This window comes from Ranitomeya variabilis, chromosome 6, assembly GCF_051348905.1.
Source record: "Ranitomeya variabilis isolate aRanVar5 chromosome 6, aRanVar5.hap1, whole genome shotgun sequence".
Classification (NCBI taxonomy): domain Eukaryota; kingdom Metazoa; phylum Chordata; class Amphibia; order Anura; family Dendrobatidae; genus Ranitomeya; species Ranitomeya variabilis.
In genome coordinates this window covers 369,418,748-369,435,513 of record NC_135237.1, presented here as the reverse complement: position 1 = coordinate 369,435,513, position 16,766 = coordinate 369,418,748, and the positions used below count along the sequence as shown (strand labels likewise).

General features: G+C 42.8%; 1 protein-coding gene across 6 annotated transcripts in view; it reads left to right on the top strand.

Moving 5' to 3' along the window:
* The window catches only part of KCNG2 (potassium voltage-gated channel modifier subfamily G member 2), a 423,062-nt gene extending 409,006 nt beyond the window's left edge, over positions 1-14,056 (top strand). For all 6 annotated transcript variants that reach the window (XM_077270043.1, XM_077270042.1, XM_077270044.1 and 3 more), the window contains one exon: positions 9,047-14,056. In XM_077270043.1, the coding sequence (XP_077126158.1) occupies positions 9,047-9,754 (708 nt within the window). In that variant the 3' untranslated portion in view covers positions 9,755-14,056. The remainder of the gene's footprint in view (positions 1-9,046) is intronic.
* The last annotated feature ends 2,710 nt before the right edge of the window (positions 14,057-16,766 follow it).

Here is a 16,766-nt window from a genome sequence, read left to right as displayed (position 1 = left end):
CTTGCCTATTCCTAAGAGGCCTTGGACACACATCTCTATGGATTTTATTTCTGATCTCCCTGTTTCTCAGAAAATGTCTGTCATCTGGGTGGTGTGTGACCGTTTTTCTAAGATGGTTCATTTGGTACCTTTGCCCAAGTTGCCTTCCTCATCTGAGTTGGTGCCTCTGTTTTTTCAGAATGTGGTTCGGTTGCATGGTATCCCGGAGAATATAGTTTCTGACAGGGGATCTCAGTTTGTGTCCAGATTTTGGCGGGCGTTTTGTGCCAGGATGGGCATTGATTTGTCTTTTTCGTCTGCATTTCATCCTCAGACGAATGGCCAGACGGAGCGTACTAATCAGACCTTGGAGACTTATTTGAGGTGTTTTGTGTCTGCTGATCAGGATGACTGGGTCACCTTTTTGCCGTTGGCAGAGTTTGCCCTTAATAATCGGGCCAGTTCTGCCACTTTGGTTTCCCCTTTCTTTTGCAATTCAGGGTTCCATCCTCGTTTTTCATCTGGTCAGGTGGAATCTTCGGATTGTCCTGGAGTGGATACTATGGTGGACAGGTTGCATCGTATTTGGGGGCAGGTGGTGGACAATTTAAAGTTGTCCCAGGAGAGGACTCAGCATTTTGCTAATCGCCATCGTCGTGTTGGTCCTCGTCTTCGTGTTGGGGACTTGGTGTGGTTGTCTTCCCGTTTTGTCCCTATGAGGGTCTCTTCTCCTAAGTTTAAGCCTCGGTTCATCGGTCCTTATAGGATTTTAGAAATTCTTAACCCTGTGTCTTTTCGTTTGGACCTCCCAGCATCCTTTGCTATCCATAATGTTTTCCATCGGTCGTTATTGCGGAGGTATGAGGTGCCAGTTGTACCTTCTGTTGAGCCTCCTGCTCCTGTGCTGGTTGAGGGTGAATTGGAGTACGTGGTGGAGAAAATCTTGGACTCCCGTGTTTCCAGACGGAGACTTCAATATCTGGTTAAGTGGAAAGGCTACGGTCAGGAGGATAATTCTTGGGTTTCAGCTTCAGATGTTCATGCCTCTGATTTGGTCCGTGCCTTTCATAGGGCTCATCCAGATCGCCCTGGTGGTTCTTGTGAGGGTTCGGTGCCCCCTCCTTAAGGGGGGGGTACTGTTGTGATTCGGTTATTTGGCTCCCCCAGTGGTCGCTTGTGGTACTGGTGTCTTTGAGCTTTTCACCTGTTTCTATCAGGATGTGGGAGTTTCCTATTTAGCCTTGTTCCTCAGTCATTCCAATGCCGGCCATCAATGTAACCAGAGTCTTTCTGTTGCATGTACCTGCTCCCAGTCTGCTGACCAGCTAAGTTGGACATTTCTGTCCTTTGTCTATTTTTGTATCTTTTGTCCAGTTTGCACTTATGTGATTCTCTGAAGCTGGAAGCTCTTGTGGGCTGAAATTGCCACTCCGGTGCCATGAGTTGGCACATGAGTTTAAGGTAATTTCAGGATGGTATTTGATAGGGTTTTGTAGCTGACTGCGAAGTCCACTATTGTATCCTTCTGCTATCTAGTTAGTGGGCCTCGCTGTGCTAAATCTGCTTTCATACTACGTTTGTCTTTTCATCTTAACTCACCGTTATTATATGTGGGGGGCTACTATCTCCTGTGGGGGATTTTCCTCTGGAGGCAAGCCAGGACTGTGTTTCATCTACTAGGGGTAGTTAGCTCTCCGGCTGGTGCGAGACGTCTAGCGAAAACGTAGGTACGTTCCCTGGCTACTATTAGTTGTGTGTATAGGTTTAGCATCGCGGTCAGCTCTAGTTTCCATCACCCGAGAGCTTGTCCGTTTTTCTATGCTTCTGATGTTCCCCTGCCATTGGGAACAGAGCTGCAGCGGTACTTTTCTAAAGCATTTTCTTCTTCTGAGCATAATTATTCCATTGGGGACAAGGAACTATTGGCCATTAAATTGGCTTTGGAGGAGTGGCGGTACCTTCTTGAAGGGGCCATTCACCATATCATCATTTTTACGGATCACAAAAATCTGGCCTACATTCAGTCTGCCCAAAGGCTGAATCCTTGGCAAGCCAGATGGTCCTTGTTCTTCGGACGTTTTGATTTCGAGTTGCATTTTCAACCTGGTAATAAAAACATCAGGGATGACGCTCTATCAAGGTCTTTTCAACCACTGGGTGAAGAGGAGAGACCTGTGCATATTGTCGATCCTGCTAAGATCGTCTCCATAGCACCCCTGAATGTGATCACTCCTTTTCCGGGAAAGACCTTCGTGTCAAATCATGACCAGATGAAAGTCTTACATTGGGGCCATTCTTCCCGGTTTGCTGGACATGTTGGGGGCAAGAAGACTCTCTCCTTGATTTCTCGCCATTATTGGTGGCCTTCACTTCGTCAAGATGTCCTGGATTTTGTTGCTTCCTGTTCCTCATGTGCCAGGAACAAAGTTCCTCGGCAGCTACTTTCGGGGTCTCTGCATCCACTTCCTGTGCCTTCTGTTCCCTGGAGTCATATTGCGATGGACTTTGTTACCAATTTACTGCAGTCCTCAAATTGCACTGTTATTTTGGTGGTTGTGTATAGATTTTCCAAGATGGCCCACTTCATCTCCTTGCCTAGTTTACCTTCCGCTCCTGACCTAGCAAAGATCTTTTTACATCAAGTCTTTCGACTTCACGGATTCCCTCAGCATATTGTGTCCGACCGAGGAGTTCAGTTTCCCTCCCATTTTTGGAGAGCCCTTTGTGGACTTATGAAAGCATCGCTGAATTTCTCCTCCGCATACCATCCCCAGTCCAGCGGTCAAGTGGAGCGTGTAAATCAAATTCTCATGTCTTATCTTTGGCATTTCACCAAGGCTCATCAAAATGACTGGGTGTCTCTTCTTCTCTGGTCACAATTCGCCTATAATAATCCCACTAGTGAATCCTCGTTTAAGTCTCCTTTTTTTATAGCTTTTGGGCAACATCCCATCATTCCTGTTCTCCCCACCTCAGGTGTACCGACGGTGGATTTCTTGTCCTTGGAATTTTCCAAAATTTGGCAAGAGACTAAAGAGGCGCTTGAAAAGACTAGTAACAGAATGAAAAAATATGCTGATAAAAGGCATTTAGATGTTCCTCCGTATCGTCCTGACGACAAAGTCTGGCTATTCTCACGCTACATCAGACTCAAGATTCCCTCTCAAAAGTTAGGTCCACGTTACATCGGTCCCTTTGAGGTTTCTAGCTGTATTAATGATGTAGCCTACAAGTTAAAGTTGCCTACTTCGTTGCGCAATCCCAGTGCTTTTCATGTGTCTCTCCTCAAACCCGCAATTTTTAATCATTTTCATTCTGCTCCATCTCACTCTCCTCTACCCAGTACTTCCGATGATTCTTTTGAAATTAAGGATATTCTCGCCAGGAAATCTGTTAGAGGTACAACCTTTTATTTGATCGATTGGAAGGGTTTCAGTCCAGAGGGGAGATCTTGGGAACCTCTAGAGAATATCAACACTCCTCTTATTTTGAGGAGGCTCCTTTCCAGTTCTAGAGGGAGGGGGAGTAAGAGAGGGGGTACTGTTACACCGCCTAATACTTACCTTTCCGGCCGGCGCACTCCTGATGCCCCTCCTCGCTTTCCTCTGTCCGAATTCACTGGTGCTCGTCCCTTCAGCGGTCCGCGCAGACGTATTCCTCTTACCGCTGGGGCTTCTGGGAGGTCGTGACCCGGTGGCTCCGCCCCCAATATGGTGGCGACTCCCGTCGGGTACTTCTTCCCTGCGTCTACCCAGGTAAGACGCCTTAGTGTCTATTGTTGTTGCTAGTTTTGGCTTGCGCTTCTTTAGGTTCTCTAGGTTTCTTTGGCTCCCTGTCTCTGTTTTCTCCGCTGTGACTCTGCTTTGGTTCCATATTAATTGTCTCTGCCATTCCTTTCAGCCCATTTCTCTGCTGTCCCTGCCAATCCTGTGTCTCTGCTGTCCCTGCCAGTCCAGTGTGTCTGCCATCCCTGCCAGTCCTGTGTTTCTGCCGTCTCTGCCAGTCCTGTGTCTCTGCTGTCCCTGCCAGTCCAGTGTCTCTGCCGTCCCTGCCAGTCCAGTGTCTCTGCCGTCCCTGCCAGTCCTGTGTCTCTGCTGTCCCTGCCAGTCCTGTGTCTCTGCTGTCCCAGCCAGTTCGGTGTGTCTGCCGCTCCTGCCACCTCTGTGTTCTCTGCCGGTCCTGTGCCTCTGCTGTTTCTGTCACCTTTGAGGCCCTGACTTCATCCCGTTTTCTCCTCTTCCTTAGTCTAAAAATAGCCTTCCTCAGGTTAATACCTGAGGGAGGCTATTTTTAATAAGCATATAGCCGAAATGCGTTGTTCTATATATTGTTTTTTATTTTAAATAAATTACTGAAGATTTGTAATGCCCCTGCCTGGTGCCTGTTACCTGGGAGCGCTGAACAGACTGGATGAACTTTTTTTTCTGAACTTCACTCCACGGTCTCCTGGCTGAGAGATCTGTTGTATCCAGACTATAGCTGCATATCAGGGAGACAAGGCATCTTATTCAGACCACAAAGGTTGATACGCCATGATACAAGCCACACCAAAGGTGAGCAATTTAGCCTTTGAAAATTGAGTTGAACGAAATAATCTGCACTTAGATCTGCACCCTGTTTCTTGTCTTTTTCCCCTCTCCTAGACCCTGTAGCCTCGGGGTCATATATTTCTCTTCCTTAGTCGCCCCTTTGGCTCCGGCAGTTGCGGCTTCATCCTCCTTGGGCCTGTTCCAAACACTCCCTGTATAGGGGGTGGCTCTATCTGGTCCGCTCGTCCTCGGAGGCTCTGCAGCCGTGACCCAGAGGGTCCACTTCTCAGGTTTCTCTCTTCCGAGTCCTAATACTGCTCTTATCCCAGCGAGTAAGCAGAAGGGTGAGACTCTATAATTAGCATCATCTTGGGTATTGTGCTGGAACTGTTCTACATGTTATTTGCCTATTTTGTGGTTCAGTAAAGTATTGCCACATTGTTTTACCCTCACAATGTGTTTTTGAAGTAGTATCACACCCACAGTGAAAGGAGAGCGGGCGTTCAGTGGGATGATCTCGGTTCCATGCAGTTTCAGGTATCCGACTAGGGCGCTCGCTAACCCCCATATCTCCACAATTGGTAATTAGTGTGTATATATATAGACATTGGACTTAATGTTGATTTAGATTCACACAATGAAAAGGCTTTGTCATGAGAACCTATGAATATCTATTGAAAATCATTCTCACATTTATACAAGAGAAATCCCTTTAATGTATTACATCTGGTACATCCAAATCACAAATTCCTACTACTTGGGCATCTGACTTTATGCCACAAGTAAGGCATTGAACCCGATTAGAATTTGTCCAGTTGCATTGTAAATGTAAAGAGAAGCTAATCTGAAATTTCAGAGTTCCTGAGATTTCTGGTATTCATGGCCTTTTATTCAGTTTTTACAAAATATATACTCATGATAATATTGTATGTCTGTTTTATACTGGTATTGCTGCAGGATGGAGGTTAGGCTATGTATATATTTCTGCACATAGTGGTATAAAGTTTAGTACAAGACCTTTGAGCTGAAAATGCAAAGATGCTACACACATCATAGCAATGTATTCGGCTCATCAAGTCACTGACACGATGACAGATCACTCCGTTTGTTTCACTATATACCTATGAGCTAGAAAAGCAGTGCTGGTATACTGCCCCAACAGGGGTGTATGTTATACATAGTGTCTATCAGCGACTTTTCCATGTGACCTTCTCTGTCTCACAGATTTTCATCAGCCTGAAGATTCACCTGAGTTTTCTAAGCTTGGAACTGTTAGGTCACATACAAACCTGACGTGTGACATTTTTGGTTCTGGATACAGTACTCTAACTCAAAGTGTATGATGAATAAAGTTGACATTTTCAGGACACAGAGAACAAAATTTGCAAGGCCACCATTTTTATTTGGACTTATTACATAAAAAAGTTGCTGCAGAGTTTTCATCAAGACTCTAGTTGGTCTAGTATATAACAAATAAGAAACCATCAGATTAAAATCAAATTTAGCATGGATTTAGGACTTCTTTTCCTGGCCAAATAATTCAATCATATTGCTGAAACTGAAATTAAAGGGGAAAAAAGGGTTTGGCACTGATAGTATAATGTGAATTATAAGCAGCAGGGACATTGAGGGCGTGTAATACTAAGTCATTCCATCCAGAACGTATGTCATCTTCAATGGGGCACCCCAGATGTTTACAAGGCATCAGCTAAATCATTTAATTATCTACTTTTGCTTGTCATTAGCCAACGACTTTCCTTTCTTGCTTTTATCTTTGTTTTCTCGAACATTAAAGATTTTTGCACTGTAATGTTTTAGCGATATTGGTAAAACACAAATTTATTGTTTATAACTGATTATTTAATATTAATTTTTATAAATTATTGAGCTGATCCCAGATCGCATCCACTGGGGACAGATGTTGGATCTGAATCAGTCATAGGTACCATGACCCATATGTGGTGGTCTTTTCGTTGAATTATTAAATTATGGGATGCCAATTTTTGACCACTTTAATTAACTTTGATACAACTCTCCGTAACACACTTCAAGCACCGTACGGCCAGTTTCACACTTGCGAGTGCAATGCGAGAAACTCACACGAGTTTCTCACATTAATACCCAGCATTGCCGCCGGCACTCGGGACCAGAGTGTGTGGCTGCATAGAAATGCATGCAGCTGAATGCTCCGGTCCCAAGTGCCAGGTATTGATAAATTTCTCGCATTGCACTCGCAAGTGTGACCCCGGTCTTACTCTCAGTACGTCCAATCTCAAGCTCATCCATCAGAAAAAAGGTTTATTTAGAATATTTTATCAGAAAAAAACTAATTCCTTGACATTGGAGGTCACCTGTTCCTCCCTTCAGATTAGAGTGGATTGAATCCATGGATTTCTTAATCTGTGCGGAGGAACTAGTGGTCTCAAACAGCTGGCTCCAGTCAGAATCTTAAAAATATATGAGGTCTCAGTTACTTTGGAAATTCTTCAGAAGATTTAGATAACTACTCCTTACTGAGATCAAGTCTAGTAACTTACCTTCCATGTATGCAAAGCCGTTGTTTCCCACCTCTCTCTTCCTCAATTCCTAGTGTTTCTTGTCATTTGTGATTTACTATATACCTTATAATGCATCATATAGTGTTGTGGAATAATATGCTTTACTCATTAGGTATATGACGTAATATATACTTATATTCCACTTGTTTCTTTTCACTGAACATTTTGCACACATTAAGTTGGAAATTGTTAAAATTTCGTATTTAATAAAAACTTATTGAATCATTGAGCTGGATTGCCCTGAATGCAGAAGGCTGCACACTCCAATGACTTCTATAATAAGCAACTACTTAAAAATGCAGGATCTAAACACTAAAAAATGAAAAGTGTACACAAATGTCAGCGAGCAATTGGAAAAATGAGATACGAAGACGCAAACATAGCATTGCGTAACTTGTAAAGAGTAACCGTTGTTTATTTTTCTCATAGATTACTAGTACCGTATTTTCCGGCGTATAAGACGACTGGGCGTATAAGACGACCCCCCAACTTTACCAGTTAAAATATAAAATCTTCTTAAAAGTCGGGGGTCTTCTTATACACCCTATGTCGTCTTATAGGGCCGGTGAATATGTGCCTTTTGGGGGGGGGGGGAGTGATCCTGATGACGAGGGGCGTCTCACAGGAAAGTGAGTATCCCCCATTACCTTATCGTAGCGGTGCAGCGTGGGGGTCTCAGTGCTGGGAGCGGCGGCGGCTGCTGTGCTCTGGTGCGGCGGCTGCTGTGCTCTGGTGCGGCGGCTCCTCTTCTGTGTGGGGCCTCTGTGCTGTGAGGTGGCGGTGGCGGCGGCATATCTTTATCCAGTTGGGGCTCCTCCGGCATCTCCTTAGCCCTGGAGGCCCCGCCGCAACTCCATCGGTGCAATGCAGCGGCCATTTTCCCGGAGGCAGCTCAATAGGTGCGATGCGGTGGCCTCCGGGAAAATGGCCGCTGCTCAGATTCAGATCTCGTCCCGAAATCTCGGGACACGAGATCTGAATCTGAGCAGCGGCCATTTTCCCGGAGGCCACCGCATCGCACCGATGGAGTTGCGGCGGGGCCTCCAGGGCTAAGGAGATGCCGGAGGAGCCCCAACTGGATAAAGATACGCCGCTGCCGCCGCCACCTCACAGCACAGAGGCCCCACACAGAAGAGGAGCCGCCGCACCAGAACACAGCAGCTGCCGCCGCTCCCAGCACTGACACCCCCACGCTGCACCGCTAGGATAAGGTAATGGGGATTACTCACTTTCCTGTGAGACGCCCCCTCGTCATCAGGATCACTCCCCCTCCCCACCCACCATATACACCGGCGTACAAGTCGATTCCCGGCGTATAAGACGACCCCCGACTTTTAAGAAGATTTTCGGGGGTTAAAAAGTCGTCTTATACGCCGGAAAATACGGTACATGCGAAAATAATAATAGAAATCTGCTTCTTTCTTCTCAAACTTATCGTTCCTTCTCCAAAATTGTCAGTTCATGGGTAAAATCTGTTTTCAGTGGATACAGAACATTACTACAATAGGTGATGACAGTTGGTTCTCATAAAGCTCTATGGAGACCTGTACCTACCATTTCAGGACAACTTGCAGCAGAATGGGGGGTTTTCACTCCTCTCACCTCCCACCATAGAATTTTAAAAGCACCCACTGTCATTTGCTATCTCAATAATGGGAAATTCTACCTTCTCTAAATATAGATTTTACACATGAATTGAGATTAAAAAAAATTAATCCAAGTGGAGAAAGAAACATATTTGTCTGATAAGATATATCCCAAAGTTTCTTATTTTCATGTGTACTATTGAGTTATGAAATAAAATGAAAAATGTTTTATACATAGGATTACATTTACATAAAAATTGCCAGAAAACTTGTGAAATGGTATTGATTTAATTTATTCTTTTATAGTTGTAGTAATGCAAAGAATGTATTTTGTGAGGCACTTAAAAAGTAAAACATTAGTGTTTCTAACCTTATGTCCATTTTTCTTTTTCAGGGAGAATGTTCACAGAAGTGCTACAATATTTTTGTACTAGAGACAGTTTGCGTTGCCTGGTTTTCCCTTGAATTCATCCTACGCTTTATCCAGGCTGAGAGCAAATGTGTTTTCTTAAGAACGCCACTCAACATTATCGACATGATGGCCATCTTGCCTTACTACATAACTCTGATAGTGGATTCACTTTCTAGTGAAAAAACTGGGGGAACTGGAAACAACTACTTGGAGAAGGTGGGCCTAGTTCTCCGCGTGCTTCGAGCCTTGCGCATCTTGTATGTGATGAGGCTAGCAAGACATTCCCTGGGATTGCAGACACTGGGCCTTACAGTAAGAAGATGTACAAGAGAATTTGGACTTCTTTTACTTTTTCTGTGTGTTGCCATGGCCTTGTTTTCTCCTCTTGTTTATTTGGCAGAGAATGAACTTGGCGCCAAACAAGAGTTTACCAGCATCCCCGGTAGTTACTGGTGGGCGGTTATTTCAATGACAACTGTAGGCTATGGTGACATGGTTCCACGAAGCATCCCAGGACAAGTCGTGGCCTTGAGCAGCATACTAAGCGGAATATTACTTATGGCATTTCCTGTCACCTCTATATTTCACACATTTTCTCGTTCTTATACTGAACTGAAGGAACAACAGCAAAGGGCAAGCAGGCAGCTACACAGACTAGAAGAAAGAGAGCAGTGCCCTGGTGTGGATTAGGACACCTTACGCATCATTTATTATCTTCTGGTCAGTAGGGGTGGATAAACCAGTATTGGTGACTGAACTGCTTTAAGAATTAATATACACTTAGAGGTAATAAAAAAGGAAACTTTCAGATGCAGAACAAAATGAAGGCAAATTAATGATTCCTGGTTGTTCTTTCTTGTTGGTAGATTTTGAGATTTCGTATTGTTTAAATTTTAGGTACAGATTGGGCTATTGTATTAATAAAACCATTATCCTTAGCTATATTGGATACTAATGTGAAAACCACAATTATATTTCATGAGTACCATTACGTAAGAAAATATTAAACTATTATAATTAATTTAATATTTCATTTTAATCTGTAAAAGCTATTTTTGTTTTTAAAGCTTTAAGGTAAAATTAAATCATAATTAATTTATTTGTATGGCAATATTCTGTAAATGAGTTTATATTTTCACTGGCCGCAAAAATGTTCTTATTATATTTAAGAAAATTCAGTCCTAGAATAACTAACATTTATAAAAGAATAGATTGTTGGTAAGTTGGCTATGTCTGAAAACAAGCTTGCTGATGGTTTCCACTGTCAATCAGCAGGATTATGAATATAGTTTGCAGATACAGCAGGCAAAATAAGTATTGAACACTTCACCAATTTTCTAAGTAAATATATTTCTAAAGGTGCTATAGACATGAAATTCTCACCAGAAGTCAGTGACAATCCATCCAATCCACACAGGCAAATAAATCAAACCATAGATGTCCATAAATTAAGTTATGTGTAATAATGAGAAATGGCACAGGGAAAAAGTATTGAACATGCTTACTGACATTCTCCTGTATGCATTGCTCAGGTGTGATTTTGGCACATTCTTCCACACAAACACTCTTCAAATCCTAAAGGTCCCATGGGTTCTTTATATAAACTCTGAGTTTTAGTTCCTCCCATAAATTTAATATTGGATTCAGGTCAGGTAATTGGCTGCTTTTATTTTCTTTCTATGAAACTAACTGACAGTTTATTTGGCTCTGTGTTAGGGATCATTGTCTTGCTGAAATGTCTACCTTTGTTTCATCTTCATCATTCTGGTAGTTGGCAGCATATTTTTATCAAGAATGTCTCCCTAAAATATGTCCATTCATCCTTCCTTCTACTATAAGTTTCCTAGTGCCGTATGCTGAAAAACAGCCCAACACCATGATGCCCCCATCTCCAAACTTCATTGGTGGGTGGTATGGTGTTTTGGGGATTGTATGCAGTGCATTTTGGCCTCCAAACACGGTGTGTGTTATGGCATCCAAAGAGTTCAATTTTGGTCTCATCTGACCAGACTATATTCTCCCACTATTTCACAGGCTTGTCTAAATGTTATTATGTAAACTTTAAACACGCTTGCTTTTTGTTCAGCAATGGAGTCTTGCATGGTAAGCATGCATACAGGCCATGGAGGTTGAGTGCAATTGTACCTGCTGATTCAAAGTCTTCCTGTTGTCTTCACAGGTGGTCCCTGGCTCTTGGACAGCTCTGCTGATAATTCATTTTCCCTCATCTGTAAAAATCTTGTGGGGGTCACTTTATTGTGAAATGATGTTCTTTCCATTTCTGGACTATGGCTCTAACAGTGCACATTGGAACCTTCAGTAATTTAGAAATTCTTCGGTAACCAATGCCATCAGTATCTTTTGCAGCAGTAAGGTTGCGAAGGCCTTGAGACAGCTCACTGGTTTTACCCATCATGACATGCTGCTTGTGTTGCACTTCGGTAATGAGACACCTTTTTATAGGTTGAACCACCTGATATTATTTTTCACTAAGTGGCAAAATTGCTTTCTAATTACTGATAGATTTCAGCTGGTGTCATGACTTTCCATGGCTTTTTGAACTTCTCTTTCTTCATGTGTTCAATACTTTTTCCTGTGACATTTCTCATTATTACACATAACTTCATTTATGGACATCTATGGTTTGATTTCTTTGCTTGTGTGTATTGGATAGGTTGTTACTGACATTTGATGAGAATTTCATGTCAATAGCACCTTTAAAAATATATTTACTTAGAAAATTGAAGCTGTTTTCAATACTTATTTCACCCACTGTATGTACCATATGTGGTTACATTGCAAGTCACTAAAGTGGTGGAAATATTCTCATGTTGCAGTTTAGTTAGAGCATATTATCTGAATGTGGTTGCTTTTGCAGCATGTGCATGGATGTCTGCAAACCTTAGTCATGCCCAAGAATTTGACAGTTGCAGAAGTTTGTGCAACAAATTTGTCATGTGTGAACATATATCTTAACTAATGATTTCTTCAATTTGAAAAAGAACATTATCACTATTATACTTTTTGTAAGATAATAAACATATGAATCAACTGCATGTCCAAAATGTGGTGTGAACAGATCATACACACATGGACAAAATTGTTGTTGTCCTTCAGTTAAAGTAAGAAAATCCCCCAATGTTTACAGAAATATCTTGAAACTGACAAAAGTAATTTTCAATTAAAATTTTCTCAATATCACCTAATGAAAATTAGATATTGCTTTTGAATTGGGGTTCAACAAAAAAAATGGAAAAAAAAAATAATAAAAATTACCAGTACAAAAATGATGGTACCCTTAACTTAATAATTTGTTGGACAACTTTTGACGCAATCACTGCAAACAAACAATGTCTGTAGCGCTGAATGAGTCTTCTGCACCTGTCCACATGTATTTTTGCCCACTTTTCGAGAAAACATCTCCAGCTATTTCTGGTGTGAAGAGTGCCTTAAGGCTACAAACTTCAGGTTTCAGCTCCTTCTGAGATGTTCAGTAGGTTTTAGATCAGGGCTCAAAGAAGCCACTTTAGAATAGTCCAATGCTTTGATCTTGGCCATTCTTAGATGTTTTTAGCTGTGTTTTGGGTCATTTTTCTGTTGGAGAACTTATGACCTGCAACTCAGACCAAGCTTTCTGACACTGGGCAGTAGTAGGTAGTCTAACTGATTTACAAATTTGCAAATACGTGATGCTAATTATCAACATCTGATTTCCATTAGTTGATATTCAATAAGTTTAAATTGAACATTTTCAAATTATTTTAGTGGCCATTGTAGGTTTTTCTTGCTTAAACAGAAGAGGGCAAACAATTTTATCCATGTGTGCTAGAGGACCAATAATCCTTAATTTTGGCACTAGATATAAGCTATGCAGATATATTCATTGGAAAGTGCACTGCGCCAATGGTTGCTACAAAAAAAAAGCCTTTCAAATAAATCAGTAAACATTTGGTTTATTTTGTTGTGCAAAGGTAAAAGCTAAGCTGCAATGCATTCTAAATTGCATGTACAGTAATCCAGGACTGGAATTACAGCCCACAACCTTTAGGGACTACCTGTCACCTCCTCAAATGTCTGTTTCCGTAATTATTTGCATTTCTTATAACAATTCTAAAGAATCTTTCCTTATTATTATGCCTTGTAACATCCCTCCAGAATATTTAGAATAAATTGACTACTAATTGCTTCAATTAAACTTTTCAAATGGGCATGTCCCAACCCTGTCTTAAGGGCGCACTCAGCCAACCATATAAATCAGATCACAGTGCTCAGACTGGAAATATGTGAAGCTTTCATGATCGGGTCAGAAGAGCTGCCGGTCAGTCCGTGCATTGCCGTCCGATCTTAGTCTGATTTATACCACTGACTGTTCCCTAAGGCTGGTTACAGTTATGTGTTTTTCAAGGTCCAAGTACTGACTGTGATGCATGGACTGAATTGTAGAGCTGAACGCAACAGCCTCTGAAGCATAAAGGCATAAGCAAGTCCATGTGTCATGGTCCCTACTATACTGTGTGAAACTCTTAAATGAGTTAGTCACCGTTTAGGGACATTTCTTTTTGTTTTTACTTGTATTTGGAGCTAAAATAATTTTTGCAATTGGGTTTCCTTCACATTCTGAAACATTTTGCTTTTACAGGCTTTGTTTTGCTGCGCATTCAACTTTAGCACAAAAAAAGACAGTTAAAAAAGTAACAAACTTTTCTGTTAGACTGTCAGAACCAACTCTGTGATTCTCAGGTACAGAGTTCAGCCACTTTGTCTTCTTAGAGCAGCTTTCCTCCCATTCTGTCCATATAACGGTTGCTGGTGGAGGAGCATGTGACCAGACCTGTCCGTCAGCTTCCTCCATTTGTAAAATACCTCACATCGGAAAGCTGCTTTTCAATTGGAGTAGGCTGATCTCATGATCCAACACTTTCTAACAGGAAAATATTTATTTAGCCCAGACTATATGAATTTAAGTAGAAAAAAAGTCTCCAAGTGGGTCTAAACCCTTTAACCCCTTCCCGACCTGTGACGCCAAGTAGGCGTCATGAAAGTCGGTGCCAATCCGAAATATGACGCCTATGTGGCGTCATGGAGGGATCGCGTCCCTGCAGATCGGGTGAAAGGGTTAACTCCAATTTCACCCGATCTGCAGGGACAGGGGGAGTGGTACTTCAGCCCAGGGGTTGGCTTCACCCCCTCGTAGCTATGATCGCTCTGATTGGCTGTTGAAAGTGAAACAGCCAATCAGAGCGATTTGTAATATTTCACCATTTTCATCCAGCCATGGCCGACGCTGCAATATTATCGGCCATGGCTGGAAACCCTGATCTGCCCCCCCCCCACCACCACCGATCGCCTCCCCAGTCCTCCGATCTGTGCTCCGCTCCCCTCCGTCTGCCTGTCCACTCCCCCGTCCTTCTGTCCGCTCCTCCCGTGCTCCGATCCCACCCCCGTGCTCTGATCCCCCCCGTTCTCCGATTCCCCCCCATACTTACCAAGCCTCCCGGTGTCGGTCCATTTACTCCATGGGCACCGCCATCTTCCAAAATGGCGGGCGCATGCGCAGTGCGCCTGCCGAATCTGCCAGCCGATTCATTCCAGGTACATTTTGATCACTGTGATAAAACCTATCACAGTAATCAAAATAAAAAAAATAGTAAATAAACCCCCCTTTATCACCCCCATAGGTAGGGACAATAATAAAAATAAAGAAAATATATATGCTTTTATTTTTACACTAGGGTTAGGGCTAGGGTTAGGGTTAGAATTAGGGTTGGGGTTAGAATTAGGCTATGTGCACACGGTGCGGATCTGGCTGCGGATCCGCGGCGGATTGGCCGCTGCGGATTTGTAGCAGTTTTCCATCAGGTTTACAGTACCATGTAAACCTATGGAAAACCAAATCCGCTGTGCCCATGGTGCAGAAAATACCGTACGGAAACGCTGCATTGTATTTTCCACAGCATGTCAATTCTTTGTGCGGATTCCGCAGCATTTTACACCTGTTCCTCAACAGGAATCCGCAGGTGAAATCCGTGCAAAAAAACGCTGGAAATCCGCTGTAAATCCGCAGGTAAAACGCAGTGCATTTTACATGCGGACTTTTCAAAAATGGTGCGGAAAAATCTCACACGAATCCGCAACGTGGGCACATAGCCTTAGGGTTAGGGTTGGAATTAGAGTTAGGGTTGGAATTAGGGATAGGGTTGGAAATAGGGTTAAGAATAGGCTCGTGGTTAGGGTTATGGTTAGGGTTGTGGTTAGGGTTGGGATTAGGGTTAGGGTTGGGATTAGGGTTAGGATTAGGGTTGGGATTAGGGTTAGGGGTGTGTTGGGGTTAGGGTTGTGATTAGAGTTATGGCTAGAGTTGGGATTAGGGTTAGGGGTGTAGTGGGGTTAGTGTTGGAGTTAGAATTGAGGGGTTTCCACTTTTTAGGCACATCAGGGGTCTCCAAACGCAACATGGCGCCACCATTTATTCCAGCCAATCCTGTGTTCAAAAAGTCAAATGGTGCTCCCTCCCTTCCGAGCCCTGATGTACGCCCAAACAGTGGTTTATCCCAACATATTGGGAACCAGCATACTCAGGAAAATTGGACAACAACTATTGGGGTCCAATTTCTCCAGTTACCCTTGCAAAAATAAAAAATTGCTTGCTAAAACATCATTTTTGAGGAAAGAAAAATGTTTTTTTTATTTTCATGGCGCTGCGTTATAAACTGCTGTGAAGCACTTGGGGGTTCAAAGTGCTCAATACACATCGGGATAAGTTCCTTGGGGGGTCTAGTTTCCAAAATGGGGTCACTTGTGGGGGGTTTCTACTGTTTAGGCACATCAGGGGCTCTGCAAACGTAACATGATGCCCGCAGACCATTCCTCAAAGTCTGCATTCCAAAACGTCACTACTTCCCTTCTGAGCCCCGACGTGTGCCCAAACAGTGGTTCCCCCCCACATATGGGGTATCAGCGTACTCCGGACAAACCGGACAACAACGTTTGGCATCCAATTTCTCCTGTTACTCTTGTGAAAATAAAAAATTGAGGGCTAAAAAATAATTTTTGAGGAAAGAATAATGATTTTTTATTTTCACGGCTCTGCGTTATAAATTTCTGTGAAGCACTTGGGGGTTTAAAGTGGTCACCGCACATCTAAATTAGTTCCATGGGAGGTCTAGTTTTTAAAATGGGGTCATATGTGGGGGAGCTCCAATGTTTAGGCACACAGGGGCTCTCCAAACACGACATGGTGTCCGCTAACGATTGGAGCTAAATTTTCATTCAAAAAGTCAAATGGCGCTCCTTCCTTTCCACGCCCTGCCGTGTGCCCAAACAGTGGTTTACACCCACATGTGAGGTATCAGTGTACTCAGAAGAAATTGGCCAATAAATTTTTGGATCCATTTTATCATGTTGCTCATGTGAAAAAGAACAAATTGAGGCTAAAAGAAATTTTTTGCAAAAAAAAAAGTACTTTTTCATTTTTACGGATCAATTTGTGAAGCACCTGGGGGTTCAAAGTGCTCACTATGCATCTAGATAAGTTCCTTGTGTGGACTACTTTCCAAAATCGGGTCACTTGTGGGGGAGCTCCAATCTTTAGGTACACAGGGGCTCTCCAAACGTGACATGGTGTCCGCTAATGATTGGAGCTAATTTTTCATTCAAAAGTCAAATGGCGCTCCTTCCCTTCCGAGCCTTGCCGTGTGCACAA